The sequence below is a fragment of the Neopsephotus bourkii genome, unplaced genomic scaffold (assembly GCF_033783945.1).
Source record: "Neopsephotus bourkii isolate Nb327-2 ecotype Australia unplaced genomic scaffold, CSIRO-AGI_Nbou_v1 NB_1016, whole genome shotgun sequence".
Classification (NCBI taxonomy): Eukaryota; Metazoa; Chordata; class Aves; order Psittaciformes; family Psittacidae; genus Neopsephotus; species Neopsephotus bourkii.
Window position 1 is genome coordinate 1,265,111 of NW_026901505.1, and position 20,121 is coordinate 1,285,231.

The 20,121-nt window shown below is 41.9% G+C and overlaps 1 protein-coding gene across 1 annotated transcript; it reads right to left on the minus strand.

Annotated features, from left to right (window-relative positions):
* Nucleotides 1-1,186: 1,186 nt before the first annotated feature.
* On the minus strand, nucleotides 1,187-19,802 carry CANX (calnexin). The gene is made up of 15 exons (XM_061360121.1): nucleotides 19,694-19,802; nucleotides 11,894-12,082; nucleotides 11,366-11,439; nucleotides 10,819-10,877; nucleotides 10,341-10,482; nucleotides 9,002-9,083; nucleotides 7,372-7,564; nucleotides 6,271-6,460; nucleotides 5,435-5,548; nucleotides 4,864-5,020; nucleotides 4,326-4,541; nucleotides 3,797-3,916; nucleotides 3,552-3,687; nucleotides 3,324-3,418; nucleotides 1,187-2,730 (listed from the first exon to the last, which is right to left on the minus strand). Exons 2-15 carry the CDS (start codon nucleotides 12,077-12,079, stop codon nucleotides 2,677-2,679), a joined length of 1,818 nt encoding a protein of 605 aa, XP_061216105.1. The 5' UTR covers nucleotides 12,080-12,082; nucleotides 19,694-19,802; the 3' UTR covers nucleotides 1,187-2,676.
* Between the last annotated feature and the right edge of the window lie 319 nt (nucleotides 19,803-20,121).

The following is a 20,121-nucleotide window of genomic DNA, read 5'->3' on the forward strand; positions in this document are numbered from 1 at the left end:
TCAGCATTTCTAGTGCTCCTAGTTCCTGTTTTGATTCACCATCTAGCCTGACATCCCCCCCTATGCACTCATGTTCAGTGGAGCATCGTTCTCAGAAGCTGCTGCATTAGTGCGCACAGACACAAAAAGCCCAAATACACCTTCACGTATTCACAACAATTCCAAACCTAGTTCAGTTACAACCAGTAACAGCGCTTCACAGCCCTGAAATCACAGCTATGCTTTAAAAGTACTCAGGATAAGGAGATAGCTCCTTTTCTTTCCTCCAAAACTTTACAAATACAAGTGATTCTGAGATTAAACTGAGCCACCCAAGTCAGAAAGCAGGATAAAAAGTAATTTGAGTTGTCTATCCATTTTGGAAAGTCTTCATTTATTGCAGTGATTATTTAAGAAGCATACACTATGGTATCAAAAAAGGCTGTAACATGCAGACAAAGAGACCTTTTCAGGAGGTTTAGCAGAAGCAAATGTAGATTTACAATTAGCTTGAATATAACACTATTTAAAAGCTGATAGCAGACCTTAAGCTCGCTTTTGATGCCTTTAAAGGACACATATGCACATGGAATTGTTTGGGAATTTAAGGCAATTTGCATATGAAGATAAAAAAGAAAAACAAGATTTTTATATTGTGCTCAAAATGTTAGCTGAATTGAAACCATTTACATTATACTTCATCTCAAAGGACTGAGAGTCAATAAATAGCAGCTGCTCCTTGATAAAAATACAGTCCTGAGAACAAGCTAGTAGCAATGCTTAAGCTATGACATCTTCCATGTCAGAGTATAAGCTATTTTTGCAATAAGGAGCAGTATTTACCAGGTGTTGAACAGGCAAAGGCATTCTGAACATGCAATAGCTCCCAAGAGAAGTGTGAAATTACTTCCAGTATCTTGCTTACAATAGTTTATTTGCACACTGCAGAAAGATCAAGAAATCCTGCTATGCATTGGTGAGCACTAATATTTCAAACACAACAACCAAGGGATACAACATAAAGACGACAGGCAGCAAAAGGTGTTTTACAAAAAAACCCCAAACCAAGAGTCTTTTAGTAACTGGTTAGATTGTTTGCAAGGTAACTGCAACACTCTTCCCTCCCCAACTAGGGGAATCACTCCCCAAACCAGACCTATGCTATGACCAAACAACACTGGAGTGTTTAAATTCAGTGCAAGAAGAGTAGTTTTAGGACATTTAATTTCACTCTAAACAAAAGGCAAAAGTTTATCTATACAGACATCCAAATGCCAACATATTTGGTACGGTGTAATGAAGTTACATAGATTTCACTCTCAGAGGTATGCTCCTGTGGTCACCTGCATTCCACAAAAGTGTTTGAAACAGTATAATATGGTAGACTCAATGCTTTAAAAAAATTTATTCAACTGGAATTGGAACTCCCTAACATTCACAATATAATTTAGGATGCATTTGTTACATGAAGAGCAGATAAAAAGACTTAAACAGTTTCACATACCAGTTAAGATATCCCACATGCTCCTTCCCCACCTACAATACTGACATCTTGTTTGTTTGGGTTTTTGTTTTTTTTCCTTAACAAATACTCAGTTAAATTTGTCTACCCAACTACCTTCCCCATTCCTACAGGAGTAGACATACAGTGATAACAGTGAGAGGATATGGGACACTGTCCTATCCAGTGTTTGGACCCTGGAAAGGAGTACACCTAGCTATAAAAATAGAGTTTGACGATGAGCTGAACATGAAGCACTCCAGCAACCGAGGCAAAGTTGCACTCAGAAAAAGCTGTATTGTCACAGAGAAAGGAAAGCATCAGTGGCTGAACAGAAGAAAGGGGGAAGTAGTCTAACTCCACCCCCCACAATCCATTAGCTTTACACAGAGAAAGTTCAAGAACTAACAAAATCCATTATCTGCAAGGTCTGCAGAAATAAATGCCACCTTAAGATGATCCACTCCAAATCCTAGATAATTTGTCAACACTTAATAGGGCTTTAGCCATGCACAGTATGCATGTTCTAGAGACTAACCCCTTCCTTCCACCCCTCCTTCCTCTTTCCCCTGCCCCCAAAAGAACGCAGTTAATTGATTAGAGAGTTTCACTACTGGTTTCCCCATACACCACACCCCAGTTTTCTTTTGAGGGCAGCAGAGGGGTTGTCAAATACATTGACAGCTTTTCTTGAAACAATTATCAAATTTTAAGGGATATAAAGACATTGGTGCATTTAGGAATTTACAGACTTGTAAAAAAACCTAGTTATAAAACTGCATTTGTATCACCTAGCACTTTCAAGATTCATTGTTATTTCTTCACTAATTAATATATTAAATTAAGCCAAAAAGTTTGTGACCGGAAAAGTTCTACCAATCTACTTAAAAACTGAAAAGAATATTTAAAACCAAAACTGAAAAGGTTAGTTATGTTACATTCCAAAACCCACAGCCTGTTCTAGTAAATGCATTCTTTTCTACAGGAATGATGTTCTTTAAAACAGATGATTGCAAAGATTTTACTGCTAGACACTCCGTTACATTGGATAGTGTGACTGGAACCTGTGGATGGTGAAATCTTGAGGTTTGTCCAAGTTTCAATGTAAGGTGTCCAAGGTCCTCTCCCAGAACCATGTTTGGAGAAAAAAATTAAAGAAAAAAAAATTACAGATCAAGTTCTTATGACTTTTTTTTTCAATCTTTTCTTGGCTTTCTGTTTCTGGGTGATCTATTCACAGTTTCCTCCTCCTGCAAGAAAGTAATGTGTGTAAACATCAAGGAAATAAAATCTAAGAACACCCTTAAATAAAATATTTTGAGCTAGCCAAAAAGAATTACCTACTTTAGGGTTTCATTTCTGGAAGCACCTACCGCTGTTACACACTTCCTTTCTATAACATGGCAAACACAAATCCTCTTGTTTTCAGAGTGGACATACACTATTTGCTGAAAGTAGTCAGCAGCTTCTGCTGCTGTGAAAATCCCTTTAACTTTCAGCAACACTCCACCCATTTTTAAGTCAACCAATGTGTCAGTGTGGAGCACTTAAGAAGTTATATCCTGGCTGCATACAAAGCTGAGTAAGTCTTTTGCCTCAAGAGGATGCATTCTGCAGCCCAACTCCTCTCGCAGTGCAGGGTCTAGGGCAGTGCTTTTAGCTCTGCTGAAGGTGGCCATAGAAATTCCTATTCAGCAGGGTGATTAAGTTTTTCAGAGTTCTGATAGCAGGAGGGAGTATCACATGAGCCAGGTTAACTTTTAACATGTCAGTAAAAAGCTTGTTCTACATGACTTAAGGAAAAAATATGCACACGCTTCTCACAAACATTAAGCACTTTTACCTCTGATGCAGGTTTCCTGTCCTCTTCCTCCTCCTCTTCTTCCTCCTCCTCTTGACTAGCATTTCCTATATCAGCATCACTTTTCTGCTTCTCTCCTAAGGGAAATAAAAATACCTCATTCTCATTTCTGACTTCACCATTGGCTTTACTCTATGTCTGACAATCTTGCTGGTTTGTTTTATCAGAGAAAACACTCAGAACTGTTTCAAGAATATCTAGTTCACCTACCTAGCTTCTCCTCATTTGCTTCCTCTTCTTCTTCCTCTTCCTTGTCCCCTTTGTCTTTTTCTTCCTCTTTCTCCTCATCCATCACATCAGGCTGAGGAGCATCAGTCTTTTTGTATTCTGCAGCACTTGGCTGTTTCTAAAAACAAAACATTGTCAAAATCAGGCAGTTACTTGTGACATAAAGGCGTATTTTGCTGAATCTTTTTTTAAGCATACTGCTACTTATAATTGGGCTAAATTCATACCTTCCCAGAGCAGCAGAAAAGGACAACAAGGAACACTGGCAAAGCCACAGTGAGGATGTAGACCACCCAAAGCCAGGGACGCTCTTCAGCAGCTGCCATCATCTGGCCCACAACACCAGGCTATAAAATAAAAAGAACTGTCACATTTCATCCCATACAGCAAGTCACAGCAGTTAAGTCTAAGCTCCATAGGTTTCAAATAGGCTTTTGCAGCTTTAAACATTGCATTTCATACCTCAAAAAATTAAAGCTAACTTGCACAAGTACTTTTTCCACATAGTTTATGAATTAAGAATTAGGCTAAAGCTAACATTCCAACTGTCAGAGCAAAAACATCACAAAAGAGCAGCGAGCACTCATAGCTACTCATAGCAACCATTACAATATTATTATTAGGAATGGAAGTTCCAATCTGGCTTAGCGTAACACCCATCCTTGGTACATATGGGGATATGCTGATAAAGACCACAGAGGAACAGCAGCAATGCTCCTAACTGTCCAAGCAAACAATGAAACATTTATTTCTCACCTCTGCAGCACCATCTGCTGCCTTTTTCAGTCCCCATCCATCATTGGCCCAATCATCAGCTACAGCTCTTTCAGTGCAGATAATAAAGTTGTCAAAAAAGATGTCAGAAGTCATTGACCACAGCTCAAGTCCCACAGCACTGAAGGGAGTCATCTTGAAAGGTTCCAAGTCTTCAAAGAAATCTGGGTTTGGGATCTTCCTAGGTTTCCAAATGCCCTAGGAAAGACAAAAGACACTCAGCAAGCCTCACCTACTACAATGCAATTTTTAGTTTTCAGCTCACTTTGAATAGAGTGAAAGACCAACCTACTGCACTTAATTACAGCATCTACCTGCAACTTGTCAGGTCAGGGTTTGAGAATCAATTCTTATTTGTGCTACAAATAAGTGAAGCCAAGCAAACACTTTCAATGTCTCCACTTGAAACAGTACAATCACAACAGATTTTTATTTGAAATACAGCTGCTGAATCTAAATCCTTCTGTTTTTTTCTGAGACAAATACACTGGCCAGCAGTTTAAGCTATGAAAACACCAACCTGATAGTTCACATTATCAATCATAGGAGGCTTCCATTTGCCTTTGTAGTTTGGATTGTCAATCATTGGTCGCTGCCAGGTACCACAGCCAGGTGCTGCCTCACATTTAGGATTTGCAATCTGAGGTGCCTCCCATTCACCATCCATGTCCTCATCCCTGAAAAGGGAAATTAATTGTTGAAATCTGCCTCTTCCCTTTAGACAGAATAAGATTTAGACACAGCGTAGGTCTGTAGATACAGATACCACAGAAGGATCAAGGATTTCAAGAAACAACTTGGAAGCATAGAAGCTCAATCAAAGCCAGTCCTCAAGCACAGCCTCTCCTGCTGCCCATTCCAAGTATGGTACACCTGCAAAGTGACCATCCCTGCCCTGTTCACCTTTTATTAAAAGAGAATTGACAAGTGCACAGGGGAACACAAGAAGATAAGATTCCCCAGACCTTCTACTTTTGAAGCCAGACAGCATGAATCAACAACTCTGTCAGCAAGCAACACTGACCTTGCTAAAGAAACAGCACCAAAGCCATTAAATACTTGCTGTCATTCGTAACAGGCAGTAAACATACCAATCTTCAGGCTTCTCGGCATCAGGGTCCGCTACATATTCTGGCTCATCATCCAGCCAGCCCTCTGGCTTCACAGCATTTTCATCTGCTATCTTTGCAGGAGCATCCTCATCCCTTGAAAACAGATTATACATTAATACATACAAGACATAAAAGTTCTTTAACTTCAAGGCATAACTCTACAGACTCTGAAAAAGCCCACTGATCTGGACAACCAGCCATCTTCATTGCTGGTAGGGTAAGGGCAATGCCATTATTTTGGACCAGAATCACACTGCAATCTGTTACCTAGATGTGCACCTCATGGCACAGTCACAACACCATCTGTGAGGTAATACTACTGATTTTTTAAAGCCAACCTAGAAAGGGTGTATTACAGCAAAGCCTGTATCTTGGTCATTGCTGCAACCACGCATTTGAGCTTGAAACCGAGTCTGTGATTCATAAAGCACAGGTTCAAAGACAGAAACCCAGCGTCAGTTTCTGATTTAGTATGTCAGATAGTTCAGTCACTTGGAACTATGTATTGCAGAAACAACCACAAATACCTTAGTTATACTTTCTGCAGCTCACCTTTTGATCTCACCAAGGATGAAAGCATCAGCTCTTTCAGCAAAACCTTTATCTGTGGCCAGCACAGCAACAGGAGCACTAAACAGTTATTTCCAGAGGACACGGACTCTGCTTTTTCCTACCAAACTGCTGCTCAGATGCTTAAACTGACTGTGGTTTGATTATAAGGGTGAGATTTAAAACCTTCTATAAGTCACCTGAGAAAGACTTTATGATCAGGACTGAATTATCAAGCTAAGATGTCCACTACTCCAACAGCTTACCAGTCATCTGGTTTAACAGCATCTGGGTCTGGGATTTTTGGTCTCTCATCCCAGTCCTCAGGCTTCTGGTCATTCGGGTCCTCGATCTCTCGGGGTGGATTCACAGGAGGGGACATATCATTTAGCAAATTCCCACTGTTAACAACCGTTTGATCAACCAGGATTTCAAAACTGTTATCAGGATTCAAGACTGGAAGGAAAAAAGTTGATGTAGCAATTACGCAGATGATAGAAAGCATGCATCATACAGCATCACTCATCTCCACTGTACAACTAAAACTTCAGCAAACCAAGCTATCACCTACCCAGCAACTGTTTTGTATGAACCTTTCTCCTTATGCCAAACTATAACTAGTGATGATGTACCACATCTCAGCTTTTGAGAAAGAAGACTCATTACAGGGGTCCTATGTTAAATATGCTAGAAGCACAAAGAAGCTTCTAGAGCTATTTACCAGTTATCGCAGCAAATTGACTTTGGCATTGTTAGGTATTCCCTTAGTAGCAAGAATGTATACATTCACTTCTACTCAGGAATAGGTCTCCTTACTACTGACTCGCAGGATTTTCATCTCACTCCTCTTTAACCATTGCTGCCTCTGTAGTAGGAGAGGCTAGAGATTCCCCTGAGTATTCCTTGAAATATTCTAGTCATAACTAATACACTAGACCAGACACTGTACTTCAAAACCCACTGAGTTTGTCTAGTACCATAAAAGCAGCAAGAAAAAAAAGCATAAATCATCCCCATAAATCTAAAGCCTAGCATGCCCCAAATTACTAGGAAGCAGCATTCAAGCACTTTGATATAAATGTTGATAGTAACTTTGGATATACTTAGCAGATCAAGTTATTTACAACTGTTCCTTTAATTACTAAGTTCAAGGCCTCATGACCACTCTTACATAAATCAAGATTTCTTGCAAAGAAGAAATAAGCTTTTGTAAACAAGACCAGTTTTTGCATTCACAACTTTTAAGTAGTCTTTAGTAGTATGGTGGATCAACACAATTATTCCATTCATCTGGTTCATTTTTATGAGCTTTTAATTCAGGAAACACAGTAGTAGTTATTAATATGCATAATGAGCAGTCATCATACCTAGAGTGTAAAGATGGGTCTTCTTATCAGTAAAGTAACTCTTCAGGTCCGCATCTGGACGCTTTGCGTGCTTCTCCTCGTATCTGCCAGTCTTTGGGTTTTTGTGCCGGAAGATGAAGTGCAATTTATAGTCCTCTCCACATTTGTCAGGGCCAAACATGATTGTATATGGAGTTTTGTCATGGAACTGGTCCTTTAAAAACAATGGAAGACTTCATTCCAGTATTCTGAAATACAGCTTAAGTCACTGCCTGGCATAAAAACTCCCAGTTCACCAGGGATTATTCTACAACTTGGCTATCAAGCAGTGAAGAACCCACACTAAAGCTTGTATGAGGAATACAAGCCTTTAGAAAAAACACACTAGCATGATCCCAGCTGCTTGATTTTGCACCTTTGGTCTCTACTTCTTATATGGAAAACAGCTGCTATACAAGTGCTATCAAAAAGATAAGTGTAACAACCACAATGTTGCAAGTATATCTCCACATTATCATAAAGCATTTTAAAAGCTATCAATACAGAAATATCATTTACTGGTAATAATGAATGAGTAGTTAGTCCAGTGAGTTTCTTCTACACAGTGATAAGCAGCACTAGAAGTGAGGACAATTTTTATTTTGTTTACACTTATAAACTGTGGTACAGTCTCAAACTGAAAGCTAACTGGATATAATCTCACCACTAAGCACGGCAAGCAAGTCTGTTTGTTCTTGCTAATGGCAGCTTAAAATTCAATGCACATAAACTGGTTAGACAAACAGTCTTTTGGGTATCCTTTTTTTTAAAGGATACTTCGGAATCTATATTAATAATATACCTGCAATGAGGCTGGAGAAGGAAAGGAGAAGGATGCGTAACAAGTCATAAAAGGTACTTCCTATAAAGTCTAGGAAGATGGCTAAAGGAAACCCATAGGCTACAAAAGCTTCTGCAAAGCAGTTACGCTTTGTCTGAACAGGCTAAACCACTTCAGACGGGAATATGATTGAGAGGAGAGAGAATAATTCTTAGGAGTTGTGACAGGGTCTCTTCCATTGACCACACTTCTAAGACAATGCATTCAAGGGTCATTTATGAAGCAAATGGGTCTATATAGCTCATGTGTGCAGCTGAACATGTAATACTGCATCCACACCAACCTCTCAAGACCATTTTTAAATATACCCAGTAACTCTCAAGTGAGTTCACATGTCAAAAGACAATAAATGTAAGGTGTATTTCTGGTTATTTGCATTAGTTTCTTCTAGACAATAAAACATGGGATCTTCCTTCTGCACCAAGAGCTTCCCAAAAAGGTTTCTCCTCTGGCTACACACTGGCTACTCTCATGAGACACATCCTCTTTGGTCCTAGAACCTAAGAAAATCTGAAGGATTGCAGACTTTAGTAGAGATCTACAACTGCTCAACTACCAGAGAACTCCAGAATTTTCACTCAAGAAGCCAGAAGATTTCAGTATTTATCCTCTCCAACTGAAAACAATGGGGGAAATGCTGAGTGAAAAGTATTATGGTGATCAGGCCCTATATAAACCCCACTGCCTTTACTGAAGGGGCTTTCTTCAAGCAGAAGCAGTATGAGAAAGTTTGCTTTCACAGCTAATATTCAAAGTAGCAGCATTACTCACCAGGTTCAATTCCGGGGTTTTTGAAAGCAATTTCACATAGGCCCCACCACACTCTATTCCATTTTGGAAGTTTACTTCATACCTAATTTTAGTTTTGGACAGAGAAGAGGAGAACATGTTATACATAAGGAAAAGTTACTTCTGAAATACACAATTTTAATTTTCAGTTATAAATTAAGAGTAAAACTGTTTTGTTGTTGCTTGCTTTAAATTTCCCAGTGACTATCAGAAGTATGCACTGCACCCTAAGGACTAATATTCATGAGGGCCTGAGAAGAATAAGGATTCAGAAGACTTGACCTGACAGAAAAAAATAAAGGACTTGAGTACTGGTCTAGAAGATCATGATCTAGAAACAGAGAAGGAAGAAAGATTTCCAGTACATAAAACACTGCAACAGAGATTAAGGCAAGCCAGTTATTTTCTCTACAACTACTACAGCAGACAGACAACTCAGTGTGCAACATTACCAAAGTGACAACAATTGGATCCTAGGAGAAGCCCCCCTTAGGGTTTTAAGTATGCAACAGTATATTTAGGGATGCCAAGGAGTCTGAAAAAGGCAAAACATCCCTGTCAGGAATAGGCTAAATATGCTTGATCCTCTCTCAGTGCCAGCAGCTGGAGCAGATGACCACTGGGATTTATTTTTAGTCTAGTATTTTGAGCCAAAACTAAGAAGTCAAGCAAAGCAGAGTGACCAGTTCATTATCTTGTGCATATGTGAAGTAGCTTACTCTTGGTTTAAAACTGGTAAAGATCTTACTGAACTATTTCCCCCCCCAACTTGGAGTCTAATATACATGCAAACAGCTTTTTCTACATCAGTCATGGCCAGAGTTAGGCAAGCTATTCATCTCCCATGACAGATGAACTAAGACAAAAGAAGAACAAGTGTGTCTTTACCACTCTGTCCACTTCACCTTAGAAACAGGGCAGTTTACTGTTAACAGTGCCCATAAGGAAGAGCATTGACCTACACACAGACCAGCTTCTGTTCCAAAGGACATGGACTTCCACAATTAGCAGTACAAAAGTCAGTTGCCTGACCTTGTTACTACGATTATATCAAGTGAATTCAAGTCCCAAGACAGGTTACCAAGTCTAGTTTTTATGGACTTCTTTCCTCTTTAGGCTTCAGAGGGACTACCCTGTTCTTAACTTCCCACTTTGGGAATCTGGGTTGCTATTTTACTTTTACTTAAACAGTGTAATAAGAGGTTGCAGCATCATGTGTCATCTAGACCCCCAGTCAACAAAAGCTCAGTTATGGAATTAACCTCAGCCTGCTACCATATCACCCGTGAAATAACAGAACCTGGAGTTGTCCTTTACTTACTGTATAATAAGGGGTTTGGTATCAAATACAAAAGGCTTTGCAAGTTTGGATGAAATTGCATGGTGCTTGGCTCGGGTTACCAACACAAGCCCTTTGTCTCCTGGAAGCTTAGTGTCCTTCATGTCTTGGACTTCCCATTTACCTGAAGAGAAATTAACCAAATGCTATCAAAATTTGTTTAAGACAGTCTTTGTTTAGCCCAGTTTTGAGCAAGATAGCCAGCATTCTGCAATAATACCCTCCAGGGAATTATCAATATAACAACTTCACTAAGTTATTTTTAAATTTCCAAGTGGATATTTTGGCTAAATCAGAACTACACTTACATTGCTAGACAGGTATAAAACCCACCTCTCCCATATTCTTCAGTGAACATACTTTTAACTGAGAAACAGAAAACAAAGACTTGCACCTCTTCTTTAGATATGACAAAATACATCAGGAAACCATATATTATCCAGACCCGGGTTGGACTCACCATCATATTTGGCAATCTCATCATCTGTATCATCCTTTTTGGCTCTGGAAAGGATCCATCTAGAAGACAGACATCCGGTGGTTGGAAAACCATACTTTTACACACACACACACACTAAAAACCCTGCCCTTAAAAAAAGACAGCCCTTGCTGTCCTATGATTACACCCGTGTCTTGATCCATAGAGGAGTTCTATCCCCAAGCCTGCAAAGCTTTCTGCATTTGCCACTCTCTGCCCCCTTTCAAAGTAGGATCATGGTCTCTATGTCTTGATCTTGTAAAAAACAGAAGTAGTACCTCAGTAAGTGGTACTTACTTACCCAAGTAAGAAGTCAGATAAGAACATTACAATTATGCCTCACCTCCCACTTGTTACTAGAACTTAAGGCAACGCTAATTTAACTCAGTACTTTAGCAGCCACTCTCATCTAGTCACTGCTGTAATCCTCACCAACCATAGCCCTTTGATTCAATTTGGGTATTACAGGCTCTAGAGAGGGTCTCATTTTTAATTATCTGCTGTACTGAATACTTCAGGCAATACTCACCCATCCAGAGTTCCTTTATCAAAGGATTCTGCAAAATACACCTCGCCAGTTGGGACTGGGGGCCTGTAGGTAACCTGTTGGAGGAGAGGAGCATTTATGCACCTTTCAAAGCACATTCTCTACTCTTAAAGAAATACAGACAGAGAACTCACATTCCCACTTTACACTCAAGTAGAGTTTACCTGGAACACACTTGCAGCATAAATACAGAAGCTATGTAAATACTGCTGCTTGAGCCAAGCCACCGTGCTGTTGTCTGCAACTAGAAGTCTATCTAGCTGGAAACATTAGGACTAACTCCTGATAATCACATCACAGATTTCAAGGGTGGATCCAAGTCTTCAGGAAGAGTGCGGGGGACATGAGAATAGGAACAAAGTAGCTAAGCTTAATTCCAAGCCCTACTCGCAGATAACATCTAGTAAAATCACAACATATTAAATGGTAGCAAAGACAACTCTGATCAGCCTCACATTAACCACAACACAACCAGTAATTTAATCTTTTAAAAGAAGTCCCATGCCAAACCTTTGGAGTTGGAGGAGGAGTACTCATTTCAGGCTTTGACTCTTCTGCCTCCTCAATGCCATCGTCCAAGTCATCCTCAATATCAACTACATCATCACCATCATTGTCATCATCCGTATCATGTGCCTGGACAGCAAGAGTCCCAAGAGCTAGCAGGGTCACATACAGCAGCCATTTCAGCTCCATGATCTGAGTAAGACAGACAAGGCAAAGAGGTCAAGCCAGCACTGCAGGCAGAGCATATAGGATTGCTTCTCCAAACCAAGCACCCAAGACAACAGGTAAAGTGCCTGGTCATACCACTGAAGGGAAAGTGCAAACTAATCTTTTCAGCTCTGTTATTTACTGCATCTGGCTGGTTGAGACAGCTCTAAAAGCATAAAGCTAAGTACTTAATACAAAATGGATATTAACTAAGCAGAAGGCCACTCGTACAAGTCCTGCAGATCATGCTGCAGAAGTGTCTATTTTGTTTACACGGCAACAAAGGGCAGGACAGCAGCCATGTGCACAGCACCACAACCTCTATAAGTGTAAAAGCTTAAGCAGAAAAACCCATTTCTTACTTACAAAGGACTTTAAATGTATCATGCAGCAACCGGAATTTCCATTCAGTTCAGAAATTGAAATACAATTAGCTAGCTCTTTCAAGCAAAGAGTAATCAATCCTCTGCCTCCTGTTCAGTATTTTGTTTGTCCTTTCAACCATGGGATACTTTCATTCATCAGACCCTTTCCCAGGTTTTATCATGGTCTTACAGCTAACAGACACTGATACTACTGGCAGATGTCTATAAGCAGTTGAGGCTAGCAAAGCTAGGCCCAGGAGAAAATTTCTTACTATTTAACAGATAATTGCTTTGATTCCCCTCTTTCAATCTTTAATTTAATAAGATGACCAAAGAAGAGGAATATCTGTTAACTGAGGCTCTACAGAATTAAATTCTCACACTTAGCTTATAAGGTGCCTAGCACATTATCACACCTGAAATATCGTAGACACTGGCAAGCTGTAGCTCAAAAGATCTTGTAAATAGGCTTCAATTTGACTTTCTTGCTACAAAAACTACAAGATCACTGCACCTTTCTGTTGCAAAAGGCAACACTGAGCCTGCAGTTCATAGCTTTATCTGCCACAATAACCTGTGCCTTGTCACCTTTTCTCCTTTGAATCATATTCCAAATCTTCTTCAAAAACCAGAGTTGCAACTAATACATTTTAGAAGTCGATACAAAACAAAACATCCCTCCTTTCCCAACACTCCTGCCTCAGGCTGTTGCCCTGTGGACTTACAAACATAACTCAAGCAGAGTTAATGGTGCCTGTAGGGGAATAAGATCATGCTAGAAAAACTTCAACTCTCCAAAGCATGGTTAGGCAACTAAAAGAATTTACAGTATTCAGTGCTTATCAGCACTATCTAATGCTCCAAAATCATGCTGCAGACCAGATCTACCACCCTTAGATTATTCTTTAACATCTAATAACAGAAGGGATGTTTTATAACTACCACAAAACTGTATTTGAAAGACCTCTGCTGAGGTCATGTCCAGTTTGTCACTACAGCAACATGCAATTGCAGCCCGTTCCCTAACAATAGTGATGGCCTTGAGGATTATTGTCTAAATGCACAGCCCTCCCCCTCACAGCTCAGGCAACTGCACCCAAACACCTCTGAGCCCCATGAACACCATTCACAGCTGACAGAAGCTTTCAAGTGTTGTTACATGTGAGTAAAGCTCATTTGCTTAATGCACAGCATACAGCTAAAATTCAAGTCTTAGAGATCAGAGGAGTTCAGAGGTCTTACTACTGGAACCCCAGTATAAAGCCAAGGAATGAGAACTGCCAAGCAGTTGTAAGTTGAAGCTCCTCATGCACAGATAGCAGTCTCTGAACAAACTCATGCTCACCGGCATAAAAGCAGTTACAGAACACAAGAGCCTGAGTTTCATTTGAAAAAGTGATTTTCAGAGCTCTGTCTGACTGAAGCAACTGCAGGCGAGATGACACAAGGACACCTTTCCAAAGGAAAGGTTGAATTTTCTCTTACCTTACCAACAGGGTCTCACCAAATACATTCTTCACAGAGCTGAACTGAGGATGATTTTACCCAAATTTTACAACTGCTTTCAAATTACATTATGCAAATAGAGTGACCATCATTTGCAAAGCAATACGAAGAAAATTATCTTAGAAATATAGCAAGACTAAAAATAAGCCAATTCTCTCTTAAGAGGAGGGAGTTCCTGCATACCTCCTCTCTAGCTTGTGCAAAGGCTATTAATGACTTAGCATGCAAATAATCCCTTAAGTAATCTCACCACTAGCAATGAAGTTTTGGTGAAGGAATTAAATCATGCCAGTACTGACTCCATATGTAATAATTATGTACTTCACAACTCCAACTACAGCCCTTTGGAAGTATTTGTCAGCAGCAAATGGGCTTTGCTAAATGCTAACACATAAACAGCAAAGCCACAGAGCCTCATACTGCAGGCAAAGCTGCTCCAGAAATTCTCTTGCCAAAGGACCCTTGTGAAACCAGACAATTCCATCAGTATCGCACAGAGCAGGGCAGAAGTTATGTCACTTTGTGCTCCTAACACAACCATAGCTATCTATATCCTATACATTTATCAGTTTGTGCTTTGTCTAAATCTGAGGCCTCACTGAACCTCATCTCAAGGTAGAAAGGTAATCTGTTCAAGTCCCCAGAAAAGCTTTTTTCCCCTCTTCCAAAGGCAGCTACATGCATGAAAAGAAGCTAATCCAGTTTCACATCTTTGCCTCTTCCCAATCATTGGCAAGCTGTATTCACAAGTTCATAATCCTACAAAAAGCTGTTTAGGACACCTCCTACATATTAAATCAGTCCCAAACTCAATATAAGCTACTACTCATACACCTTGAGCACAGACTGGCAGCATCTCCCACAAATACCGCTTGTCATTTCAAGCTCCCTATTCTGCTAATCTCTAACAATATACAAACTACATAAGAAACAGAAGAAACCATGTTCTCAGAAGAGCAATTTAAATATCGTAAACATGTGCTTTGCTGAAAAAGCTGCTTCTTCCCATAATGGATATGCTGCTACAAGAGAAAATTTCAACTTCACACAATCCTTAGAGACACAACACAAACACAACTACGCCCCAGTAATTTAGGTTATTCATAAATAGGAGATAGAAAGGGAGAGAGAAGAAACTCTGGTTTTGTGTAAAACGGCCATCAACCCATTTTTCAGTGGAGTTTTAAGCTGCTAGCAACTACAGGTGTTCAATTAGTCACCTCAACTGTAGTCTAACCTTCAGATGCACAGCTACGTACTCCATTATGATCAGATTTCTCCCACGAAGTGTCCAATTTCCAAGCCATCATCACCATTAGCCATTTCTGACTCTGCCTGCACTTCCCTTTAGGTTGAACTGTGTAATATTTCTGAAGGTTAGCATTACTTATGACCATGCAACAGCCAAAAGCCTTTAACAAAGGAACCCTTTCATAATAAGCAAGAGCTTCTGGCATTTCCATTCTACCTTAGTGCAACCCTCATTTTCACAATAACAACATTTCAAGTCAGAGATGACTAAAACTTCATCTACTTTTCTTTTAGTTAGTTCTTCAGACACTTGTAGACATTGGCACCACCTGGACTGAAGGAGAACTACTCAGTATAACACCAAAGTACTAACTAGGAAGAGAGTTTGAAACTGCCAGGGCTAACAAATCGCTTATTCTCTTCCATGCCCATCCACAGCCAGGCTTCTACACCAGAGAACTTACAGCTGACATTTAAGCACTGTTCACCTGATTGTCAAAAGGCTGAAGCATTTTCCCTTAGAATTGACAGGAGCTGCACCAGAGCAATGAAAACAGACACCTGGAACAGCAACACTACAGACTTCACAAAATAAGAACTAAATCGAACTGGAGTGAGATTCAGATACAGGATCAGCTTACTGCCATAGAAGTGGCACTCCAAATTAGGGCTAAGTGACTGCTACCTCTGTGTTTCAAGGCCTCCAAAGGAAGTCATGCAGCTTCAGTGATTTATCTTTATTCAGAATTCCTCTTTCACTGGGCATAAAGGGGAAAGTTCATCTTAACGACTGGCATGACCCTGCAAACACCGAGCCCATACATCAGACAGTTGTCTCCATTCTCTCCAACATACATGTCCTGGGGAAGGACAGGCAGCAAAAGGGCGCACACAAAGAATGTTAAAGTCCTTTGCTATCATACTTACAGAACGTACTATTTAGAAAGTAACTTCCCTGTCAGGTCAAACAGAGCCTGCAAAACCAGTTTAATCCTCTCCTCAGTTACTCATCTATTTGAGTGGTTCATCAAGCCAGTCCTTAACAAGGCATAATTCAGAATGTGTAAACTACATTTCAATTGCTACTGGCTACCTAGTTTACTACTTCATTTTCTTTTTTTTTTTAAAGAACTAACAGTCAGATGAAATAGGCCTTATTAAAAATAAGCTGCTATAAACTACACCCCAACAATTTAACTGGAAGAACATCAGTGGTTTCTATTTCAGTAGCATCCAAAGCGACAGCTGAATGACTTCAGTAGAGGAAGAGCAAAATTTGCTACTAAAGTTCTGTGTTCCAAATGCTGGATTTCAGAATGGTATTTACAGTGGAAGCACACCAGTAAAAACAAGCACAAGGCATCCTCATGCAAGGCAAGAATTATGGAAGAGAGATTTAAAGACACAAAAGACAGAAAATTCATCACAACACAAAAAAAAGCAAGCAAGGAGACAAGAACAGAAAGGCCGAGACACAGTTACCCATTTTCCCCTCTGAAATTAGATTTGTATGGTTTCTGAGCAAAGGCTTGGCCACCCAACCCCGTAGTTCACTAGTTTCTCAAAGTCAGAAATAGCCAAGAGCAGAGGAAACCTCTTCTACATCTCACAATCCCTCCACCTTCCACATCCCAGCTCCTGTGCGGTGCCAGGGTAACTGTTTACACAGCCTCATGATGAGCTGCAGCAGGTTCATGATGGTTCAGAAGCCTTCTGCCATGTTATTTTAACCCTGAATCAATACCCCAGTCCAAGCCACAACACAAAGGCAGAGTTGTGGCAGGACAAGTGAATGTGCTGTGAGGTAAAGTAGTTCAAGGATAAAGGAAATAAAGCTGTTGGGAGCACAGCTGGGTTAATGCCATAGTTTCAAGTGCAGTTCTGTCATCCATACTTGTCTTTAAGCAGACTTGGAAGCTGGACACTCTATGGCAAAGCTGAACAATTGTATGGGCAAACAGTGTAATTTCAGCAACCAGTACATTACCTACCCCTCTAAAGGGGTATAATAAAATTATGTTCATATATATGCAGCAATTCATATGATGTAGAAAACACTTTTCTCCCCTTAAATGCTTCCTTTTACAGCTAGACAACTTCCAGCATTGGGGAGATTCTGCTTTAACATCATACCTCAATGAACAGCAGGTGTGGCTGAACTCAAACCACCTTGCTTGCAACAGGCCCAAGGCAGGAGCTATGTGGGGAGGGTGGTTTGCTCCCATCCCTCCCTCTTTGATTTTAAAGGAGGGGGTAAACTGCTACCTCAGATTTGAGAAAATTCTCCAGGAGAAGATTAGCCAGGCCTCTCCTGGAGAGCTCTAGAGGCCCACAGAAAAAGCTGCCTTCTGTTTGAGTTGCAAGGAGCACAAACCAGGCAAGAGATACGGTGTGAAAGGTGGTGGCAACAAACCCTGGTTTTAATAAATATTTCAAATATGCCAGTTTCTAAAATTAACACGCAACAGCACAAATACAGCAAGGGAGAAAACACCATGTACCGTTTGTCAGCTGCAGAGAGACTGCTCCCTCAGAACTGGAAGTCCTTGGAGGGCAAAGACAAGAACTGCAAAGATTTCTGGCCATAAAACAGATGGGCTGCTAGGAAAATTACATTAAGTGGGGGAGATCTGGAGGTGCCCCAAGATCTTTCAGACCATCATGCCTAGAAATCAATTTAAGTTTGCCCTGCTACAGAACTGATTCCAGCAAGAACAGGCTGTCACTATGATCACTACTAGAGTCAGAAAAATGAAAGCCCAGAAAAGGAAGTAAAAGGCAGGGCTAAGTACAAGTGATAGTCTATTCTCAGTAAAGGATTTATTCATTTACTTAGGGAGAAGTGCTGCAGCACATCAAATGAGAGGGTAATCTGACAGAGACTGCAAGCTTTCTTATTGCTTTGTACTAGGCTTTGCTTCCTAGGACAGCAGTTGGTACCAGGAAGCAGTTTTGTGTCTTAAACACAGCTTGTAATAATGTCTGTGAATTGTACAAGCATTCCCGTCTGTTAATTAGAAATACTGATACTATGAACACAAAGTTCAACTCAGAGCTTTTCCGTGTTTTGGATAAACATGTAACGTGACCAAATCAACAGTAAGAAGGGTTTTTTTAGAGCCATTCAAGTGCATCAGAGTGAATGTGGAGTAGCCTATTTCAACTGCATTTAACCAGCATTTTAGCTGCATTATCTCATACATTATTATAGTTCCCTATCTCCTTGCAATATTTTAGCGACAACCCAAACCACAGTGGGTAATGTCCCAAAAAACCTGTGTGTCAGCTCTGCTTAATTTACAATGTGAAGTAATCATACTGCTTTTAGAAATACACTGCATTCCTAGAGACTAGTTTTGAGACATCTAACATACTCTAAATAAGCTTCAGTTTTCCATAATGCTCTGCAGAAATACTGTAGCATCATTACTGCTCATCCATGTCTGCCTCCCTTCATAAGCAAATCACCTGCACCATTTCCCTTTCTACAGCCTAGAAAGTTCTCAACCACAAAACTGCACGTGAAAGTTCTCTCTTTCAGAGTCAGCACAGACAAGAAAGCATAGGGCTTTAATTCAAAGGTTTGGAGATGTTTGTTCTAAAAGCACGATACAATCTTCAGACAAAAATGAGAACCAAGATGTCTTTATACACCATCTTGAAGACACCCCACACAAGTGATATTTGTGTTGTAAAATTCAAATCATGAATTGAGGTCCCTCAAACCCTGAGACATTGCTGCTGCAGACTCTCCTCCTCTGTACTTCACCTGTTAGGCCTTCAGTTCTGCACCTTCAACTCCCCCATTCCAGAGACTTCTGCTTCCCTTTGCACAGCCTGAACCAGGCCCGACGCTGAGCTCCACACCCGCCTCCTCTCCCAGCTCTGCGGGGCCTCCCACTCCTGGCGAGCATTTTTAGGGAGCTCAACGCTACTTCCACGCATTACCGGCCGGCATTAAAACAAGCAGCCAGATAAAACCCACATCCACCTCCGACCCCAACCTCCCTCCCCAAAGAAGCCGCTCCCCGTCGACGAGGGGAAGCACCGAAGGTCCCGTCGGCCCCTCTCCAGCCGCGGCCCTCCCACACGCCGCTCCCCATCCCAGAGGTCCCAGAACTTACCAGAAACCCCACCGCTCCCCGTCAAACCTCCCAGAGGCCTACGGGCGTCGCAGTAGCCCCATGCCCAGCCCAGCCATGGGGGCCTCCTCGGGCACGACCGCCCCTCCCACCCCAACTCCCGGCTCACACACGGGCCCGCCGCCACCTGCCACACCCAAGGCCCAGCAACCTCCCGCCGCCGCCGCCGCACACCCCCCGGGCTACCCCCGCCGCTTCACTCCGCCAATCCCCCGACATGCCCCGCGGTGGGCCCGCTCCCCGCACCGCGATGGTGGCGGAGCTGCCCCGGCCCGCAGCGGCGGAGGGCGGGCTGCGGGGACACGGGGACGGACAGACCGATGGACACTCACCCGCCACAGCCCCGCGCGCCCCCAGCCGCCCCTCACCTCCGTCACGTGCCCGCCGCCACCGCCCGCCTATCTACCGCGCGCCAGCCCCGCCCCCGGCCCACATCCCTCCGCCCTCCCCATTGGCGGAGAGCGCGTCGCCCCGCCCACCCCACCGCCAACCCGGCGTTCTGATTGCCTCACACTGCCGCCAATCAATGGCCAGTCCGCCTCAAAACACGCCCCAACGGCGCTGCCCTTCGTGGAGCGCTCTTATTGGTTGTAGGGGTTGCAGGAAGTGTTGGGTGATTGGCTGCTTTAGGGGAGGCCGTTGAAAGGTGGGCGGGGATGCGGCAGGTCTCCGTCCGAGGGCGCTGCGGTGGCTGACAGAGCGGGGCGGGCGGGGACGGGCTGAGGGCGGACCTGGTCCCGCTACTGGTGCCGGCCCTGAG